The 19,590-nt window shown below is 29.6% G+C and overlaps 1 protein-coding gene across 1 annotated transcript; it reads left to right on the forward strand.

Annotated features, from left to right (window-relative positions):
• The first annotated feature begins 6,477 nt into the window (after positions 1-6,477).
• On the forward strand, positions 6,478-10,007 carry LOC111697463 (uncharacterized). Its single transcript, XM_023467486.1, has 3 exons — positions 6,478-6,563; positions 8,194-8,280; positions 9,739-10,007. The coding sequence occupies exons 2-3, from the start codon at positions 8,194-8,196 to the stop codon at positions 9,958-9,960; spliced, it is 309 nt and encodes a 102-aa protein (XP_023323254.1). The 5' UTR covers positions 6,478-6,563; the 3' UTR covers positions 9,961-10,007.
• Positions 10,008-19,590: the final 9,583 nt, after the last annotated feature.

Below are 19,590 nucleotides of genomic sequence, written 5' to 3' on the forward strand. Positions count from 1 at the left end.
GTTTATTCAATATAAAAATGTTGAATTTGGAGACCAAAGACGACTTTTACTTAACAATTTGTACCTTTAAACGTATAACTCGCCAGGAAGCCTATCGATTGTGAACTGTTCAAATTATTTTATTTTTAAATTATGATTGTTGTTTTTTATTTTTTTTTCTCGCAGATTTACACCATGTTAAAAAGTGAATTTATAATTTAAAATTATAATATTACTATTAAAATTTTAATTGATTCTACATTCTATAGACTGTTCTAAAAGGAAACATTTCAGCAGAACATTTTTTAAATACGAAACATGACAGTTGGTAAATAGTTTAGAATGTCTTCTTCCATAATTTTTTAAGTTGTTATAATACCAAATTCAATATTAAAAATATATAGGGGTAATTTTATATTGAAATTCTTTTCAAAGTAAAATATACTTGAGCGAAAGATTTTTCAAACGAAATAAATTGTATAAAGAATTTGATATCTAATACAGTGTATGGAAGACGACATTAAAAACTATTCACCAAGTGTCATGTTTCGTGGGACACTCTGTATGTACATACATAATCACTTATATTTCTACTACCAGATTAATTAAAGTCTTGTGCGTTTGCGTTGAAGTACAGGGTGTCCCACATCAAATTAGACCGCGTCATTGAGTCTAAAGAGGGAGGGGGTGCAGAGGCGCCATGATTCCCGAAAAAATGACCTCCGAACCTCAGGATTTGCAGAATTACCTCCAGGCCCCGGAAAACTGGTCTCCCAGCCTCAGTGACGTCACCAAGCCTACCGCCATTCTGTCTCCAGTCTAGAGATGTCAACGATAGTGTAACGTAACGTAAAATGTACGTTTTTGTACGTTACGTTACAGTAATGTGTAATGTGTGTATACATTCTATAGAACGCGAACGTCAAACGTTAACGTTATAGGAGCTCATACCTAACGTTAACGTTAAACGTTAACGTTAGAGGAACATATCCCCAACGTTTGCGTTTTGTGGAAATGTAACGTTATTTTCTAATATCTACAACTTTTTTGACCATAACGTAAGGAAATGTTTTGTTTCCAAGGGGAGCTTGAAAGTCTAACGTTTGAAAAATTAATTGTGATTTGATTGAATATCGTAACGAAAGGATTTCTATTTCAAAGTTCAACTTATAAAAAGTGTAACGTTGTATAACTGTAAAATGCATTACTGTTTATGAAAACGTTTTGAAACGTTTTCCCTTATAGTATAATGAAAAATTCAACGTTGCAGAAATGGGTTATTATTTTAATAATCAGGAAACGAAAGTTTTTTTTACAGAGTAAACTTTCAATAATGTAACGTATAACATTTAAAAAAATGTAATTCTGTAAATCAAAACGTTTCATAACTTTTCTCTGAATACTAAATTGATTAGTCTAACGTTAGATATATGTCTGATGAAAATATTGTTCATAAAACGTTAAACTATGAGGGCTGAGTTTTAATTTGAAAAGTGTAACAATAATTCTGATGATTATAAGAGCAAAGACTTATGGTTTTTCATTTCAAGTTTAAAGAAAATAAGTTTATGCCACAAACTAGAATTTTCATGTAATATATCTTTGCAACCCGATGTCGAAGACCATTAATATTGAAATATACAAGGTTTAAACCATTGGGTTGGAAAGATATAGGGATTAGTAAATTTGAAAAAAAAATTCAAATCTTATAAATGTTTCTTGGACATTAAAGGTTTTTGATTTGCCATTGTTTGATGAAACCCACTAATACTCTGGAAAAGGAAGACGACATTAAGAAATTTTACATATGCATTTTCTGTAATAAAGCAATTGATTTACTAATTGCAAAAAAATCAAATATTAAGTGGAACGGGTCTATGAACAAACACAATTATCAAATGGAAAATGCGTGCTATGTTTTACTCAGCAATAGATTTTTATGAAACTTTAGAATGGGAAAAAATGATTTTTTAATCGATTTATTTCTAAAAAGAAAAAAAATAATTCTATTTCGCGTTCTTTGCGTTAAAAAAAATTTTGCATTTTTCTTACTAAATTTTATATTTTTTAACCTCAAACATGAACTCTGAAAACATTTTCCTTGTGGTTTGTAAACTAAAGTTAACGCCGCTTTTTTAATCACTTTGTAAGTAACATAAAAAAAACACACACAAAAAACTAAAAATTCGCCACAAATTATAATTTTCTAATCTCTACACCTTTGCACGCTGGTGTTGTAGACTTTTGATATTTCTAGCTATGACTTCTGTTAGATAAGAATGTCTAAAGGAATTGAGTTGTTCACAAACTTATATTTCTAATCCCTATATGTTTGCTACCCATGATGTTGTAGACCTTAGATATTTTAAACTATGAATTCTGTTAGATAGAAGAAAAGGGTCAGTCTGCATTGCGTAAAAAAAGAAAAAACTAACCATAAACTAATCTAAAATAATTTAGAACTACTGTTCCACATACAAAAGTGGTTTGCCTTGCCGAATTTTAACTCATTTTATGAAGTGTTCCAAAACATGTCTATTTTTTATAGGAGTGTTTTCCTAGCTTGTAAATGTATACTGGACGTTAAGGGTGATTGATTTGTGACTTTTTTTAGAACTCAGCCAGCCTGAGGTCGCTGCGTTCTAAATTAATAAAAATATTGCAATAAAAAAAATTTCAAAATCGTCCATAGGGTTGCGAATTGACATATTGGAGAAATCGCCGCAAGATCTAAAAAAATATTTCAAAAAATAAATATGATAAATCATTTTCTTGGAAATTTCATGCTGAATTCAGATTCCAAAACCATTTTTAAAAATATTAAAATCTAAAGAAGTTATGGCCAAATAACGGTACTAAATTCCGGTTTTTAAACTTATTAATGTTTTTGATTAGTTTTTTAGCTTTGACTCATTCAATTTTCAATTTTTTTAAACGCTTTTCAGATTTGAATTTAGCATTGAATTTCCAAGAAAATGATGTATAACACGAAAATAAAAAATAAAATTTTTTGTGGCCTTACGGTGAAAACGCAGCGACTTCCGGTGGGCGGTTGGCTCTATTCCAATATTGATCACCCCTACTGGACATGCCACTCCATAAATGGAAGGTCACTTGAAATTACGTCTCTAGTCCCTTAAAGACACACTTTAAGTTGAAAGTCTAATGCTAAAAACTTTCATTTAAAAAAATCTTGCAATGCTTTCATATAGAAACAATATTATTTTAATAAAGTGTATAACGTTAGAAACTTGAACATTTTAATACAACGCAACGTATAGAACATTTTTTCGTATCTTTCTATAAAAACGAAACAAATAAACAGTTTTGATTGTCAGTGTAACAAAAAAGTTTTCACAATAACGTTTCGATAAATCGTAACGTAAGAAAAGGTGCATTTTAGTAAAATTTCTAAACGTAATTTGTGACGTCACTGAGGCTGGGAGACCATTTTTGCGGGGCCTGGAGGTAATTCTGCAAATCCTGAGGTTCGGAGGTAATTTTTGCGGGGATCATGGCGCCTCTGCACCCCCTCCCTCGTCTAAATTACAATTTTGGGGACAAATCGGAAAATATAAGAAGAATTAATAATTTTGAAAAATTTAATAAGGCTTACAGAAATTTTTATTTTTTCGAGTATTATGTGCATATTTTGGTGTCAAAGATTGGAGATTATCTAATATGATATGGGACGCTCTGTATGTTTTGAGAGCGTTGATTTAGCAAACAAAATTATAAGTAATAAATCTCGTTTCGCTTGTGCAGAAATTTCAAGCTGTGAAGACGACATGAAACTATCGTCTTTTATCTGAATATTGCTTATTTTGAAGTCTAACTTTAAATTTGGGGTGTGTTGTGTTTCGTGTATACTTATTTCAATCAAATGTATATAAAGTTCTACAAAATCATAAGCAAGATAGATCGTATTGTTGAATTTAAATAGGGCCAAAACTCAAAAGTCGTCTTTGTTTCAAATAATGGTTAAAGATTTAACAAAATGAAAGTAAATAACTCCGTGAATCTGGTTTTGTTTGTTCAAAAAATCAAAAATACTCTGTTAAAGAATTGAATGTCATCTCTCAATTTTTTAAAACTTATTTTTTCATTTATATGTAATAAATGGTGAAATGTTATGCTAATCCACCATTTCGAATAACATTTCTAAGATTCGTTTTCAAAAAGAGGTTTATAATTTTTTCCGGATAAACTGGAAGCTATTGTCATTATAAAATTGAAGCTTCAGGTGAAGAAAAAACTCATAATTCACAAAAATATATTTTTTTAATTCTTATGAAAAGAAATGAACTTATTGGTTTTATCAATACAATGATATTAAATATTGATACAGTGGTAATATGTATATACTATATATTTTACACTTCTTAGCCTAAGTTGAAAACTTATAAATGGAAGAAAAAAGATAAACTCATTATCTCATTAAGAGATTAAAAGGGACTGTTGCTGTAATATAAAGGTGACCCTTTATTAAATGAGAACCATGCCCGATTCTAAACCTTACCCTTTGATAAATAAGGTAAAATAGTGTTTAATTCTCACTAAATTCAAAATTAAGTATAAAAGAAAGTTACAAATTGTGTTCAAAGTAGGGTTTCCAGCGAAAATGGAAAATTTTTATTTCGTAAAATTTTCGCATTTTGTCAAAAGTGCGAAATTTTCGCGAAATTTAGCTTCGAACTGTTTCGCGAAAATTTCAAGAAAAAGTAATGCTAAAATTTCGCGGAAAAAAATAATGCGAAAATTTCACGAGAAAAACGGAAGTTATGCGAAAAAACACAATCATTTTGCAAAAATGCAGAATATTTTAAAACGAATGGATTTTTTTTGCGAAAAAAGGAAGCTTTACACCAAAAGGCTGCATTTATACAGAAATAGGTTAACAATAAAAAAACTTGAAGGGACTGCAAGACATAGGATTATATAAACATGTTAACTTGAAGGGACTGCAAGACATAGGGTTATATAAACATGTTAACTTGAAGGGACTGCAAGACAAGGGACTGCAAGACATAGGATTATATAAACACATTAACTTGAAGAGACTGCAAGACATAGGATTATATAAACACATTAACTTGAAGAGACTGCAAGACATAGGATTATATAAACATGTTAACTTGAAGGGACTGCAAGACATAGGATTATATAAACATATTAACTTGAAGAGACTGCAAGACATAGGGTTATGTAAACATGTTAACTTGAAGGGAATGCAAGACAAAGGATTATATAAACATGTTAACTTGAAGGGACTGCAAGACATAGGGTTATGTCAACATGTTAACTTGAAGGGACTGCAAGACATAGGGTTATATAAACATGTTTGTTCCAACTCAGGGGTGCATGGATCTTGTTAATATTTGAAGGCACATTTTTTACATTTTGAAAAAAAAATTTTTGGCAAATTTTGAATTTTGGAAAATGGAAAAATGAAAAACAAGTTTATATGTTGTTTGTACAGGTGTTCTGCTCCGGCCAACCCAGCATTCCAATAGTCCAACAATATAGAGCCACTAAAGGATAAATGGTCTGAAACTGGCTCTTACTCGGTTAAATGTTTAACGACTCCAACTTGGCTTTATTTATTTTTTGCATTTTTATTTGAAAATCCAACTGATTGCTGAGTAAAACCTAGGATGATTATTTTAGGAAAGTGTTTAGAAGAGTTGAATGCTTGTATTAAAGGTTTCTTAATGCATCAGTTGTGAGCCTTAAAGAGCCAGGAGCTGCCGACCATAGCAATGTTGAATGGGATGTAGGGTTCAATCTGGTCCTGTCCACATTAGGACTATGTCCTAGTAACTTTTTACTTTTAGTAATAGATAATAATAATTTAATTTACAACTTTAGAATTTATAACCTTTTTTCTTTATTTTCTCTCTAGACGAGGCTGATTCATTTGGCGTATTGTCCCGTTTTTTCTTACTTAGTCTGTATATTTGTACTGTACAGCTTGCTCTTGCTGAACTCTAATGTCGGCCCGGTACATGAAATGAACCGGAGTTTTCAGTGTATGCACATTATAGATTGTATACAATGTACATTAATGACATTTATTGATGCAAATATTCAAATCATTGCATGCAATAACTTAATGCATCGCAACGTCTTGATGTCTCACTTATACTTTTTTAGTAGCCCAAGAAACGTACTTTTCAGTTTTCAGAGCTTCTAGAGCAGATGTTTTTGGTTTAAGTATACAAAGAGAAATTGGAAAAATTATTATCGATTCTGCGTCAGGTCATGGAGAAAATCACTATGTATTTAATTATTGTTTAAATTAAATATCATTAATGATTTTAATCATTTGTTTGTTTGATGTATACTATAATATAATTAGCGGTAATTTTGATTTTATATTCACAAATTTTGTATTTCATTTACAATTCACAATTTAAATTTGCGAAAACATTTACATATTAAATATTATAAAAATAAATGTTTTTAATCTTTGTAATTCTGTTTTAATTTCAAATCTAATTAAAATTAAAACTAATTTAAAAGAAATTTCCTTTTTCTCAAGTTGATAAGAATTTTAGTTTAAACCTGACAACGAAGTGTTCCAGGTATCTACAGTGGTAACCAAAAAAGTGTGGAATGATTGTCACTTTTAATCTTGTTTCATTGTGAAAGGAATTTAGTCTTTGCAACAAACTCTAATTTTTTAATCCCTATATCAATTTAACCCGATGTCGTAGACCTTAAATATTTCAAAATATGAATTTTGATAGATCAAATATACTAAATATTCAAATATATTAAGTTTTAAATATCAAAAGTATACACCATCAGGTTGCTAAGATTAAGTATACACCATCAGGTTGCTAAGATTAAGATATTTGTTTGTGGGAAAAATTTAATTCCTTCTGCTGAGGATTTGAATCTTTGCAATTGCTGTAATGAGATATTTCTAAAAATATTCAGGGAAAACTTATAACTAAATATAAACTTACAAATTACGATATGTTTACATTTAACGTAAATTTTATTTTGCTAATTTTCAAAAAATTCCTAGCATCTTAATCTTAATCACAAAACTTTGTGAAATGTGATCTCCTAATCCCGATTCTCTTGCTCATCCGAAACGTTTCTTGTCGATATTTTGGAAATCCATTAATGTAAACCGAAAAATCTGTGAAATTTTAGTTTAAGAAATTTTTTACTTTTGTTCATTAAAACTCAAATGTTATACAGTGATAACCAGAAAACTGTAGAATAGGAAGACGACATTAAAGCAATACTGAATTATATTTGATGTTGCTACATAGCAAATAGCTTTATTAGTAAGTTAATGGTCTGTTTACACTGCACAGTTACTGTGCCTCATGTTTATTGGATTCTTTAAAGTGAAAACTTGAGTCTAATAGTCAACTTCCTATTCTAGAGATATCAATGTCTGTATCTAAGAAAAAATGGCGGTCTGAAAAGCATTATTTAGAATCTAAAACTGTTACTAGAAATGTATTGCAGCTTTTATCCGAGCTTTAATGTATTTTACAATCATCTGTTTTTTAAACAAAATAAAAAAACATGCATTAAACCTAAAGTTTCAAAATGTTTGGTGATGAAACGAGTCTTGTCTAAATAAATATATGATACAAAGCTAACAGGAAATTTTGAATTATTTTTTATATTGTGCCTTAAATGTCTAAAAAATATCAAATTCAATTTGCTAGTAGTCGTCTTGCATCAGTAGTGATGTGCATTAATTTGGTTGGTCTTTTTATCGGTTTAAGCCTTTTATCTTTTTTCAAGATAAAAATTTGGCATAGTGTGTGTAAATTTATTCATCCTTTAAAAAATTTGTTTTTCGTAAACTATAGGCAAAAAAACAAACCAAAAGCGACTCAAAAACAAACCAAAAACGACTCAAAAACGACCAAAATACGACAAAAAAGCGAACCAAAAACGAACCAAAAACGACATAAAAACGAACCAAAAACGACCCAAAAACGAACCAACAACGAACCAAAAACGACAAAAAAACGACAAAAAAACGACAAAAAAACGACCAAAAACCGAACCAAAAACGACCTAAAAAACGATCCAGAAACAAACCAAAAACGAAAGTGCTACAAAAGTAGTATTGTATCGTGTTTCATTTTTTATATAAAAATATTGCTAAGTTTAACAAAAGCAAAGTTTAAAGCAAAGCGGATGTGGGACACCAAGTAGAACCATGTTTAATGTTTTTAGATGAAGATCAATCCTTCTCTTTTAATCTTGGTTCTCAGCTGTGCTGCCCTCACTACAGCAAAAACATTTTTAGTCGAGACAAAACCGGTAATTTCTTTAAAGGGACTGTAAGCTTTTTTTATGTGACCTTTCACTTTAAGGGGCCATCCCTGATTTATAACAGTACCTTTTAAACCTGTGACTGTTCATTACAGGGAGTGTTCGCGAAAAATGAAAGGGGGTAGGCTTAATGCGATAAAAAAGCGCTTTTGATCGCTAATAATCTTACTTCTATCTGTTTGCGTCTATAAGAAGAGAAATTTTCTCAATTTGTAATGACGCTAAGTTATTCGGTATGAGACGTCTTTAACAATTTTCTTCTTATAGACGCAAATTGTTATAAGATTAGTAGCGATCAAAAGCGCTTTTTTATCGCATTAAGCCTATACCCCTTTCATTTTTCGCGAACACTCCCTTTAAGTGGCAGAGAACTCCGTGTAAATGCCTTTTAAATGGAGTGGAAAACGCAGTTTAAAAATGTGAATTCTAATATTCATGCCACTTCTAGAAAGTAAAAAATTGGTATATTAAAAAGCTTGCAAAGAAAGTGTTAAACAATTAAAAACTATTCTGGAGATAAAACAGGATAGTTCTCATCAATTAAACTATTCTGGAGATAAAACAGGATAGTTATGATCAATTAAAGGTTTAAAAGAAAGTGTTAAACAATTAAAAACTATTCTGGAGATGAAACAGGATAGTTATGATCAATTAAACAATTAAAAACTATTCTGGAGATAAAACAGGATAGTTCTCATCAATTAAAGGTTTAAAACTATTCTGGAGATGAAACAGGATAGTTATGATTAATTAAAGGTTGAAAAGCTACCGTTGAACAATTAAAAACTATTCTGTAGATAAAACAGGATAGTTCTCATCAATTAAAGTTTTAAAACAATTAAACAATTAAAAACTATTCTGTAGATGAAACAGGATAGTTATGATCAATTAAAGGTTTAAAAGCTACCGTTGACAATCGGTGATGCCTCTCTTTTTAAATGGAAGGTTACAATTTAATTATACTGTTCATTTAATTATTCAATCTAATTAGTCCCCTCCCCTTATTTGGCAAATATTTCTTAATAAGAGTTTCCGGACACAATTGTTTTGGTTCTCCCCAAAGTTTCCCAAGAAGCATATCTCACTCCGCCACACAAACTATGAAACATCCAACATCTACATCAATGTTGAACCTCATCTGTACGTGTATGTCCCAAGTCATGGTTAAAATATTGTTTGAAATTATTACATTTAATATATCGAGATATAATGTTATTAATTTTGAACTTTGTTAGTTTTCAACGTATTGCATATCTGTGACTTTTTTCATAACTATATCTTCCATGAATCTGACATCTAGGAGCCCCCCCCCCGGCCATGCATTTTTTAATCACATAAAAAAGGTGGCTGCAGCGCTTGACCACTTAAGCTGTCATACTTCCCGTAACCAGTCATCACCTTTATAGCACTTGGCCCAGGCAAGGTTTAAATCTTTGATTTGTTTAGGAAACAACATATATGGAATTAGAACCACTTTATGGAGAATCTTTATCTATTGGAGACCCTAACCCTGAAGATAGAAAAAAATCTATGTCTTATGATATAAATGGACGCATGCCCGACGCAACCAACGCTGATGATGCTTTTGAAGCTTCTGCTGAAGCTGTGCCTGCTGCAGCAGCTCCTGCTCCTGCTCCAGCTGCTCCTGCAGATTCATCTCCAAATTAGTATAGATTAATGTAAACAATAAACCTAAAAATTTATATACAAATCAAGATGTCTCGCATTATTTAAATACATAGAAGGTAAGAGCATAGAAGTAAGGTAAGATTTATGGGACACATCTGTTATGACTTTGTGAGCTCGTAGTCGTAGCTCTTCTAGTTTTGATTAATGTGAGAAGTCAATTTTATCCGTGTACATTTATCCGTGTACATTTTGGAAAATCAAAACATTTTTGTTCTTCCAAATAGCTTTTAATAAGAGAAGTTTTGATTGAAAACATACATATTCAGATCTTACTTTAGTTTGACGTGTCTCTGTTTCTTTTTACTATCCAGGCGCGCAGTAAAATATGTAATGCAAGTTTTCTGTATTAAGTCTTTAAACTATGGACTTTTAAACATCTCGAGCTTCCCTTAATACGTATTAAACTTATTAAAAATACAACAGAAAGTTATGTAAAATATTTAGAAAATTACAAAATATTTAGAAAATTACAAAATATTTAGAAAATTACAAAATATTTAGAAAATTACAAAATATTTAGAAAATTACAAAAGCTGAGGAATGAACCATATATGGTACTAGCAATGGGAACCCAGAGTTGCCCAGTTATATAGTTACTCCCTCCCTTTACCCATGGTTGGTCTTAAATTACAATTTTAGATATTTTTTCCTCTACAAATCGATCCACTGAGCTAGAATCTTAAATCCTAACTAAGAACATTCCAGTGGTGCTTCCGAATTCCCCAATCAAACTTTGAGGTAAATCGGTCATGGGCTTCCTGACATACAAATACAAAAACAAACAGAGATTACTACTTTTTGTATAGATGCATTATATACATATATCAATCCGTAATGTTATAATTCATAGGTAGGGGATCTATTTGCAAAATTTGAAGTGCAAAAAAGAGGGGCAAATGTTATACGTCAGAATAGTAAAATCATTTACCCTTCCCATTCAAGTCCCCCCTCCCATTTACCCTTCACATTCAAATCCCCCCCCTCCCATTTACCGTAAATGCTTGTTAATCAATTCAGTTTTTTGGCTTTAAATCATACTGAAAAGGTCAAGCTTGAAAACTTTTTGAAAATGAACGATGAAGATTTTATATGTTCTTTAACGTATGGAGCATGTATGCTGCTAAATAAAAAAGCACGTTTATCATTATTAATAGTGAATGCAAAGCACTATTGTATAACCCAATTTTAAATCAACTTCAATGTCCAATACTACCCCTNTGCTACCAGGAATATTAAGAAAACACTGAGAATCTAGATGAACAAAATATGGTAATGTCACGAAATAATATTTTCTATTTTTTTCACGTAGATACTAGATATAGCTAGTTTTATGTGTTTTTGTTTTTTTTTTTTTGGGGGGGGGGGTCAAGGTAAAAATGAAAAATTTAGATTATTTTTAAGATCAGGATTAATTTTTACAGTTTTTTTTATGTCTTCTCATAATCGGGAACAAACATATCAATTAACCTTCTGAAAAGCAGTAATTTAGGTGACAAGAAAATATAATTATTTGTTTTGAGGCACAAATCATTTCCTGATAATTTTAATGAATAATCAATATAGTTTGACAGGGATTGCGTTGTCGAATATTGTACATAATAAACTGTACACTGAATGTAAACTGTACAATGTATGAGCACTAAATTATAACTGTAAATTTACAATGTACAACATTTGTGTACACTGTAGTCGTTAACACTTTGTATGTCCGTTGAATGGACACTGTTGCATACATTACACCTGTATACTGTATGTACATTGTACAATGTATACACTGTATATATTGTAAACTGTATACATTGTGCATTGTATGCATTGTACATTGTATACATTGTACACTGTATATATTGTACATTGTATACTTTGTTCACTGTATACATTGTACACTGTATGTACATTGTACAATGTATACATCACATAGATTCAGCCTCCTTATAAACAGTCTCATCAATTTTTAGACAGGGCTGACTTTGAAGTGTCGCAACGCCCTAAGCTTAGATTTTACCGCTCTAACTCACTTATGCTTTTCTGTAGCCCTTTACATGTACATTTTAGCACTGTAAAACACTTCTTGTTAAATTTGGTTTTTTAGAAGTAATTGGCAAAATTCTCAACGATTTTTGCTTGAGAGCGTGAGACCATTAAATCGCAGTGACATTGTATACATTGTATACATTGTATACATTGTATACATTGTATACATTGTATACATTGTACAATTTATACATTGTACAATTTATACATTGTATACATTGTATACATTGTATACATTGTACACTGTATACATTGTACATTGTATACATTGTACACTATACATTGTACACTGTATGCACATTTGTCAACCATTAACTATAAAACCCCCCCATGTCCATCCATGTAATGTCGTCTTTAACTTGAAGTCCACTCTCGGAGACACCAAACCAAATAATTTCAGCCCCGTTTTCTTTGTTCTCCGGTAACGGAGTCTAAACACTTTTATTATTGTGAACAGAATATTTTCATATAAAGAATTAATGACTTTCTTTAATAATTAATTGCCATTCTTTTCAGAAGTTTTAATATATAAAAACGTCTTTGGACTTTCCGACGGTTTTAATCCACATATCATTTAATAAATCGTAAGAATCTTTCATTATAAAAATTATAAAACATTTGTAATAATTTATATGTTATTATCCATTTCATTTTTTAGGTTTCTCTGCATTTTCGGTTTTGATTCGAGGGTTACTCCGTTGTCTAACTGTTAATTATTGAGAATCTTGCTGCTATCCGACAACAGCATTGTACACTGTATGTACATTGTACACTGTATGTACATTGTACACTGTATGTATATTGTAGACTGTATGTACATTGTAAACTGTATGTACATTGTAAACTGTATGTACATTGTACACTGTATGTACATTGTACACTGTATATACATTGTACACTGTATGTACATTGTGCACTGTATGTACATTGTGCATTGTATGTAAGCTTCAAATTTTATCAACTTTTAATTGTACAGCACACTGAAGTTTCAATGTATGAACATTTTACTTTTATTGTATGTATTGTATGTACACTGCAAATACACAAGTACAATGCACGTACAATGTAAACACTGCACATTGACAAACACTTTTCACACACTGTATGTACACTTAATGTACGCTGGACAATGGACACATTTTTTAAAGACAATTTTTCCAAGAAACAGCCTTTTTACTTATATTAATATTTTTATTGTTTTTTATATGATAATCAAACCTGTATAGAGTAAACAAAGCACACTTTGAAAATATATTTTGGTCTGGGTTGACTCTCTTCAGTTATTAAAATATAAAAACCATCAAAATCAATATTACAAAATATTACACAATATTACACAATATTACACAATATTACAAAATATTACAAAATATTACAAAACATTAGAAAATATTAGAAAATATTAGAAAATATTAGAAAATATTAGAAAATATTGCAAAATATTACAAAATATTAGAAAATATTACAAAATATTACAAAACATTACAAAATATTACAAAATATTTCACAATATTACACAATATTACAAAATATTACAAAATAATACAAAATATTAGAAAATATTAGAAAATGTTAGAAAATATTGCAAAATATTACAAAATATTACAAAATATTACAAAATATTACAAAATATTACAAAGTATTACAAAATATTACAAAATATTAGAAAATATTAGAAAATATTGCAAAATATTACAAAATATTACAAAATATTACAAAAATTTACAAAATATTACAAAATATTACAAAGTATTACAAAATATTGCCAATATTACAAAATATTACAAAATATTAGAAAATATTTCAAAATACTACAAAATGTTACAAAATATTACAAAATATTACACAATATTACACAATATTACACAATATTACAAAATAATACAAAATATTAGAAAATATTAGAAAATATTAGAAAATATAAGAAAATATTGCAAAATATTACAAAATATTACAAAATATTACAAAATATTAGAAATGTTTCAAAATACTACAAAATGTTACAAAATATTACAAAATATTACAAAATATTACAAAATATTGCCAAATATTACAAAATATTACAAAATATTACAAAATATTACAAAATATTACAAAATATTACAAGATGTTACAAAATATTACAAAATATTACAAAATATTACAAAATGTAAAAAAAATTATAAGAAAATAACCAACAAATATTAGAAAGGAAATGAATTCAGATCATGATTTGTAAAAAGTTAATTTTTAACACTAACAATTATAACAATCTCTTAAAATACTTTTTTTCAGATCTGCAGTGTTTACAAAAAGTCTTATCCAACCATTTTATTTTTGTCAAATTAAAAGTTGTCTTTGATTAGAAACTCCAAGTAAAGAGGGGGTGGTGGTAGAGTAAGGTGCCCTAGTCATTTATGTATTTTGTATATTTATACAGATACCTAAATAAATGATTATAATTTTCAATCAAAGGTTCCAATTTTATTCATTGTAGAAATAAATTGTAGAAATTGGTTTAAAGGTAGTGACTGGCTATGTAAGGTATAGTTGAACTGAGTATGCAGTGTTCTGGAAATCTTCTTTCGGATTCATTTGAGACATATTAAACTTTTTAAAGATCTATAAATCCTGCATACTCAGTTCAACTACCTTACATTGCCAGTCACTCCCTTTGAATGGAATGTAGGCGTAACTTCAAGTGACCCTCCATTTAAAGATCGCAAAGCCAGATTTACAACGGTACCTAAAAACACTTTTAAACCCCATTTCCGTAACTTATCAATGTGATATATGTAATATCTATTATGTAACACAATTGTAAACTTATAAAAGAAACGGAAAATATAAATATATAGTTTTAAAGAGAGTGACCGGCTATGTAAGGTAGTTGAACTGAGTATGCAGTGTTGTGGAAAACTTTTTTCGGATTCATTTGAGACATATGAAACTTTTTACAGATCTGTAAATCCTGAGTTTGAGCGCAAATTCGACGTTCAAAACTCCTGCTTTTGGGGGTGGATACGTTTTCAGATTTAATAATTTTAAAATATAATTCTGAAAACGTATCCACCTCAAAGTAGGACTTTTGAACGTCGACTTTGCTGAGGATTTACAGATCTTTAAAAAGTGAAATATGTCTCAAATGAATTCGAAAGAAGTTTTCTACAACACTGCATTCTCAATTCAACAACCTTACATAGCCGGTCACTCCCTTTAAAACTAAAGTATGAATTGAAACTTTATGTTTTCGTTCTTTAATACTGCTCATTTCGTTTGTGGTTTCCCTACAAAAGATAAATCATTAGAATTAAACACTTTTTTAATAAAAAAAACTACATTATCTTTCACATTTATGATCAGATTAAGGTCACTTGAAATTGGGCATACAGCCCCTTGAATGATAATAATTCCAATAAAACTGGTCTGAATTGGGGGTTGGGTGGATGCGGCCTCTTTAACAACTAGATTTTTGAATATATCCGTCTATATAGTTTCCACCCAGACAGCCTGGACCTCCCTGTAACTGCCTTAAAACTGCCTGAAGGCCTGGAACGGATTTTTAAAAGGCGTATTTGTCCAGACTTCACAGTATTGATTCCTACATCTACGTAAACCTTAATAATTTCCGTGTGTACACTTTTCACAATCATTTATTCAGATTTGGTTAGTACAGTCAGTCCCATAAAACTTTAGAATGAAAAGACGATAATTAGACTCAAATTATGATTTGAAATGGTTCAATGATCGTTATATAAATTGCTTGTGCACAGTTGATTTTCAAAACTTCAAATAAAAAAAGAATTTAACAAACATCTTACATAACATGAGAGTTTTGAAAGAAATCATCATCATTGAACTGGAGAACTATCTGACACCCCCAGGGACATTGGCTATCTCATCATTTTCATTTGAGACTCCCATATTTTCATTGGAGACTCCCATATTTTCATTGGAGACTCCCATATTTTCATTTGAGACACCCATATTTTCATTTGAGACACCCATATTTTCATTGGAGACTCCCATATTTTCATTGGAGACTCCCATATTTTCATTGGAGACTCCCATATTTTCATTGGAGACTCCCATATTTTCATTTGAGACACCCATTTTTTCATTGGAGACTCCCATATTTCCATTGGAGACACTCATATTTTCATTGGAGACTCATATTTTCATTCTTGTGCAAATTTAGGATACGTTAATGAAACATTTTTGCCCTCGTGTAGCTCCTCCAGTGTTTGCTCTATTCAATTTTCTTTAATTTGATTTCGTTGATTTTAGTATTTTCCCCAATTCAGAGAATAAAACTGTAAACAAATTATAACTTTAATTACGTCTTTTTTTTTGGTGAGAGAATTGTGAATTTCTCCTTTGCTTCATATGAAAATAAACCGTTAACACAAACAAAAACATGCTTATATAATTCATACTTCGCAAGACAAAGCGTTCAAGGGTACCATTGTAAATCGGGCATTGCCATCTTTGCACGGGGGTCAGTTTAAATAACGGTCACAGTCCCTGTAAAAAGTCATTGTTTTCTTTGAAAACTGGGATTCACTATTCCTGAAATAGTTAATTTATTATAAAAATGGTTGCATGCCAAGCATAAATTCGTTTTATATTTGAACATCATTAGTTATATACATTTGTAGAAATATTATCTATATTTTTATTATTATACAGGGTGTCAAATCAAATTAGACAACGTCAATGGGTCTAAATAACGATTTTGGGGACAAATCAGAAAATTTAAGAAGAATGAATCATTTTGAAAAATTGCATATTATTAGTTTGTGTACCAAACATCTACGACACTAAAAATCTAATTCAAATTGTTCAGCACAACAAAAATAAAAAATAAACTTATTTTATAAATTTTGATGAATTTTCTATCTAAAAATATATCATTTCTATATTTTCTCGAATTTTTTTCAATACATTTGAATATCAAATAATCACGAAACCTCTCAAATATTTTGAATATCGTGAAAAAAATCTTGAAAGACATTAAAGTCAATTTACTACGACGTAACATGCCATAACTTGTTTAATATGTATTTATTATTTGAGTGGATATTTTTTTCCTCTTTATTAATCTCGTTTTAAATATACTTTTGTGAGTTCGATTTTACAAATTTTAGCTTTTTGAGAAACCTATTCAGAGAGAAAATTTAAATTTATAAACTGTTGTTAAGTAAGGAATACTCTTAATTTGAAAAGATTAAGTATATGTCACTGGTAACCCCCAAAGACAGTTTTCAAAAAATAATCTAAGAAATATCTTTAAAAATTTTGCCATGGCACTGACCCACAATTAAAAAATATGGCAGTGCCCGATTTACAACGGTACCCTTTAAAGTTTGTCTGATCAAGATGAACTAGATATTCAACAATGCTTTTTGTTTTTCTACAAAAGTGACTTATGTATTTCTTTTGCAAGGAATTATCATAATTAAATCTTTCAAACGACAATACCAATTCCACATTATTACGCAAATCAAAGTTTTAAATCGGACCTCTTTGCATGGTGGTTCACTTAAAACTGCCTTTACAATTACTTTAATGAACTTTACAGAAAATCGTCTATTATTTTGATATGTAAATGGAAAACATCTGTTTTGAAGTGATATTCTATAAGAAAAATAAAAAAAGATTTTACAGTGTGCTCCTTAAAAAATTATCTCTGTGTCAGAGATGCTCGCGTTCGGCTTTTTTCAATTTATTCGATCCTCGTTCATTTCTTTTGTTTTTTAGTCTCGTTTAGAAAAAAAAAATTCAATCGTTTTCAGAATTTGCGTTCATTTTCCATCTTATTTCCTTCGTTTTCTAACCTGAACAATTGTTCAATGAAATCGTTTGTTCAGTAAAATCGCTTAAGTTCAATAAAATCGTTCGTTTAGTAAAAAGCAATACTAGTTTTAAAATATCGTTTTATAAAAATCTGAAGTTTAGTAAAAACCGATCGTTTTTTCAAGTTTGTTCAGAGATCGTCCATTTGCTTATAGACGGCTGATCCAAAAAGTGAGAAAATTTTAATTTGTCGCTTTTTGTCGTTCATTTAAAAAACGAAATTGTTTATGTTTTTTTCTAAACAATTTAGATTATTTGTTAATTGTTTGCAAAACATTTTGTTCGTTTTGAAAAATTGTGCTCGTTCACAGATTCCCATCTATATTCTTAGTTTACACATATTCCAACTGATGATTATATTTATGCTGAAGGAAGATTGAATAACTATTGTTAAATGTGAAATATTGACGCATATTCACATTAAATTATGTAAAATTTTAAATCTTGAACATATATTATATATATATGTTTTATTCCAAATGAAGATTGGGTCAGACCCATGAAACATTTTGTCTTGGAAAATATAAATTTAAAGATCTATAATGTATATTTAAACTGAAAAAGTTGAAAATACTATATATATATATACATAACGAATATTTACTTTGCTTGTCTGTTTGTCTGCATGTTTATAACTTATTAAGGTCATAACGGCTTAACCATAGTACCCTATATTAGGGAACATGATCCCAGGGAAGGTCTGTGTATGCTTGAAATTGAATATATTGCCTTAAAAATTTTGATATTTCAAAATCCACGTGTAAAAATTGACAAAAGAGAAACTGTTTCCCTGGAAGCCTAGTATTATATACAGGTTTACCCACAAATGATGAGACTGTAAAGACGACCTGAAACTCTTAAAATATGAATCTCTTAAAATTGAATTAAATCTGCTGCCTTGAATATAGTCTTTAAAGGTCTTATTAAATGAAAACATACAGAGTAAATTCCGTATAATTGTCTCTGAAGTCTTATCTGGATAACCCTTTATACTTCCTACAGTTTCTTCAAAAAATTCTAACTCTAAATCTGTTTTTATACTTCCTACAGTTTGTTTAGAATACTTTTAACTCTAAATATCTAAATCTTTACAACATTTACTTTTTTTGTCTGATTCGATGAATTAGATGAACATTTCATCTGTAATATCAAACGAACAAACGTTGGATATACAAAGAGAAACTGTGGGCTCAAAGTAGGTACATCTGAAACAAAAACATAAAATTTACTTTTTAAAATATTTTATTAAAAAAGATAGCTTTATATATTTCAAGTTCACATATCACGAATTGGTTACTGACAAAGTTTGAATTTAGAATTTTAAAGAATATACATGAAAAAGCTGCAAAAAGCAAAAATTTTATAGCGACTAAGCAAGGGATTGGATGAAGAGTTCTCAAAGGAAATACATTGTTTGAGGGAAAAAGGAATTGGTCCAGATAAAGGATGGACCTAATATTTCTGTTCATGGCTAAAGTTTAAAGTGTTTTTTCCAATTTTAGAAAAATGGCAACAAAGATTTCTGGATAAAGGAATTGAGTCTTTGGAACAAAATCAAATATTTAAACCACAATATTTTTAGAACTCGATGTTTTAAACCTTTGATATTCTAAACTCAGATTATTTGATCTAACAGAATTCATAGTTTGAAATATCTAAGGTATGCAACATTTGGTTCCAAAGATATAGTGATTAGAAAATCAAAGTGTGTGGCAAAGACTCAATTCCTTTTTCCAAAGT

Source organism: Eurytemora carolleeae, unplaced genomic scaffold (assembly GCF_000591075.1).
Source record: "Eurytemora carolleeae unplaced genomic scaffold, Eaff_2.0 scaffold45, whole genome shotgun sequence".
Lineage (NCBI taxonomy): Eukaryota > Metazoa > Arthropoda > Copepoda > Calanoida > Temoridae > Eurytemora > Eurytemora carolleeae.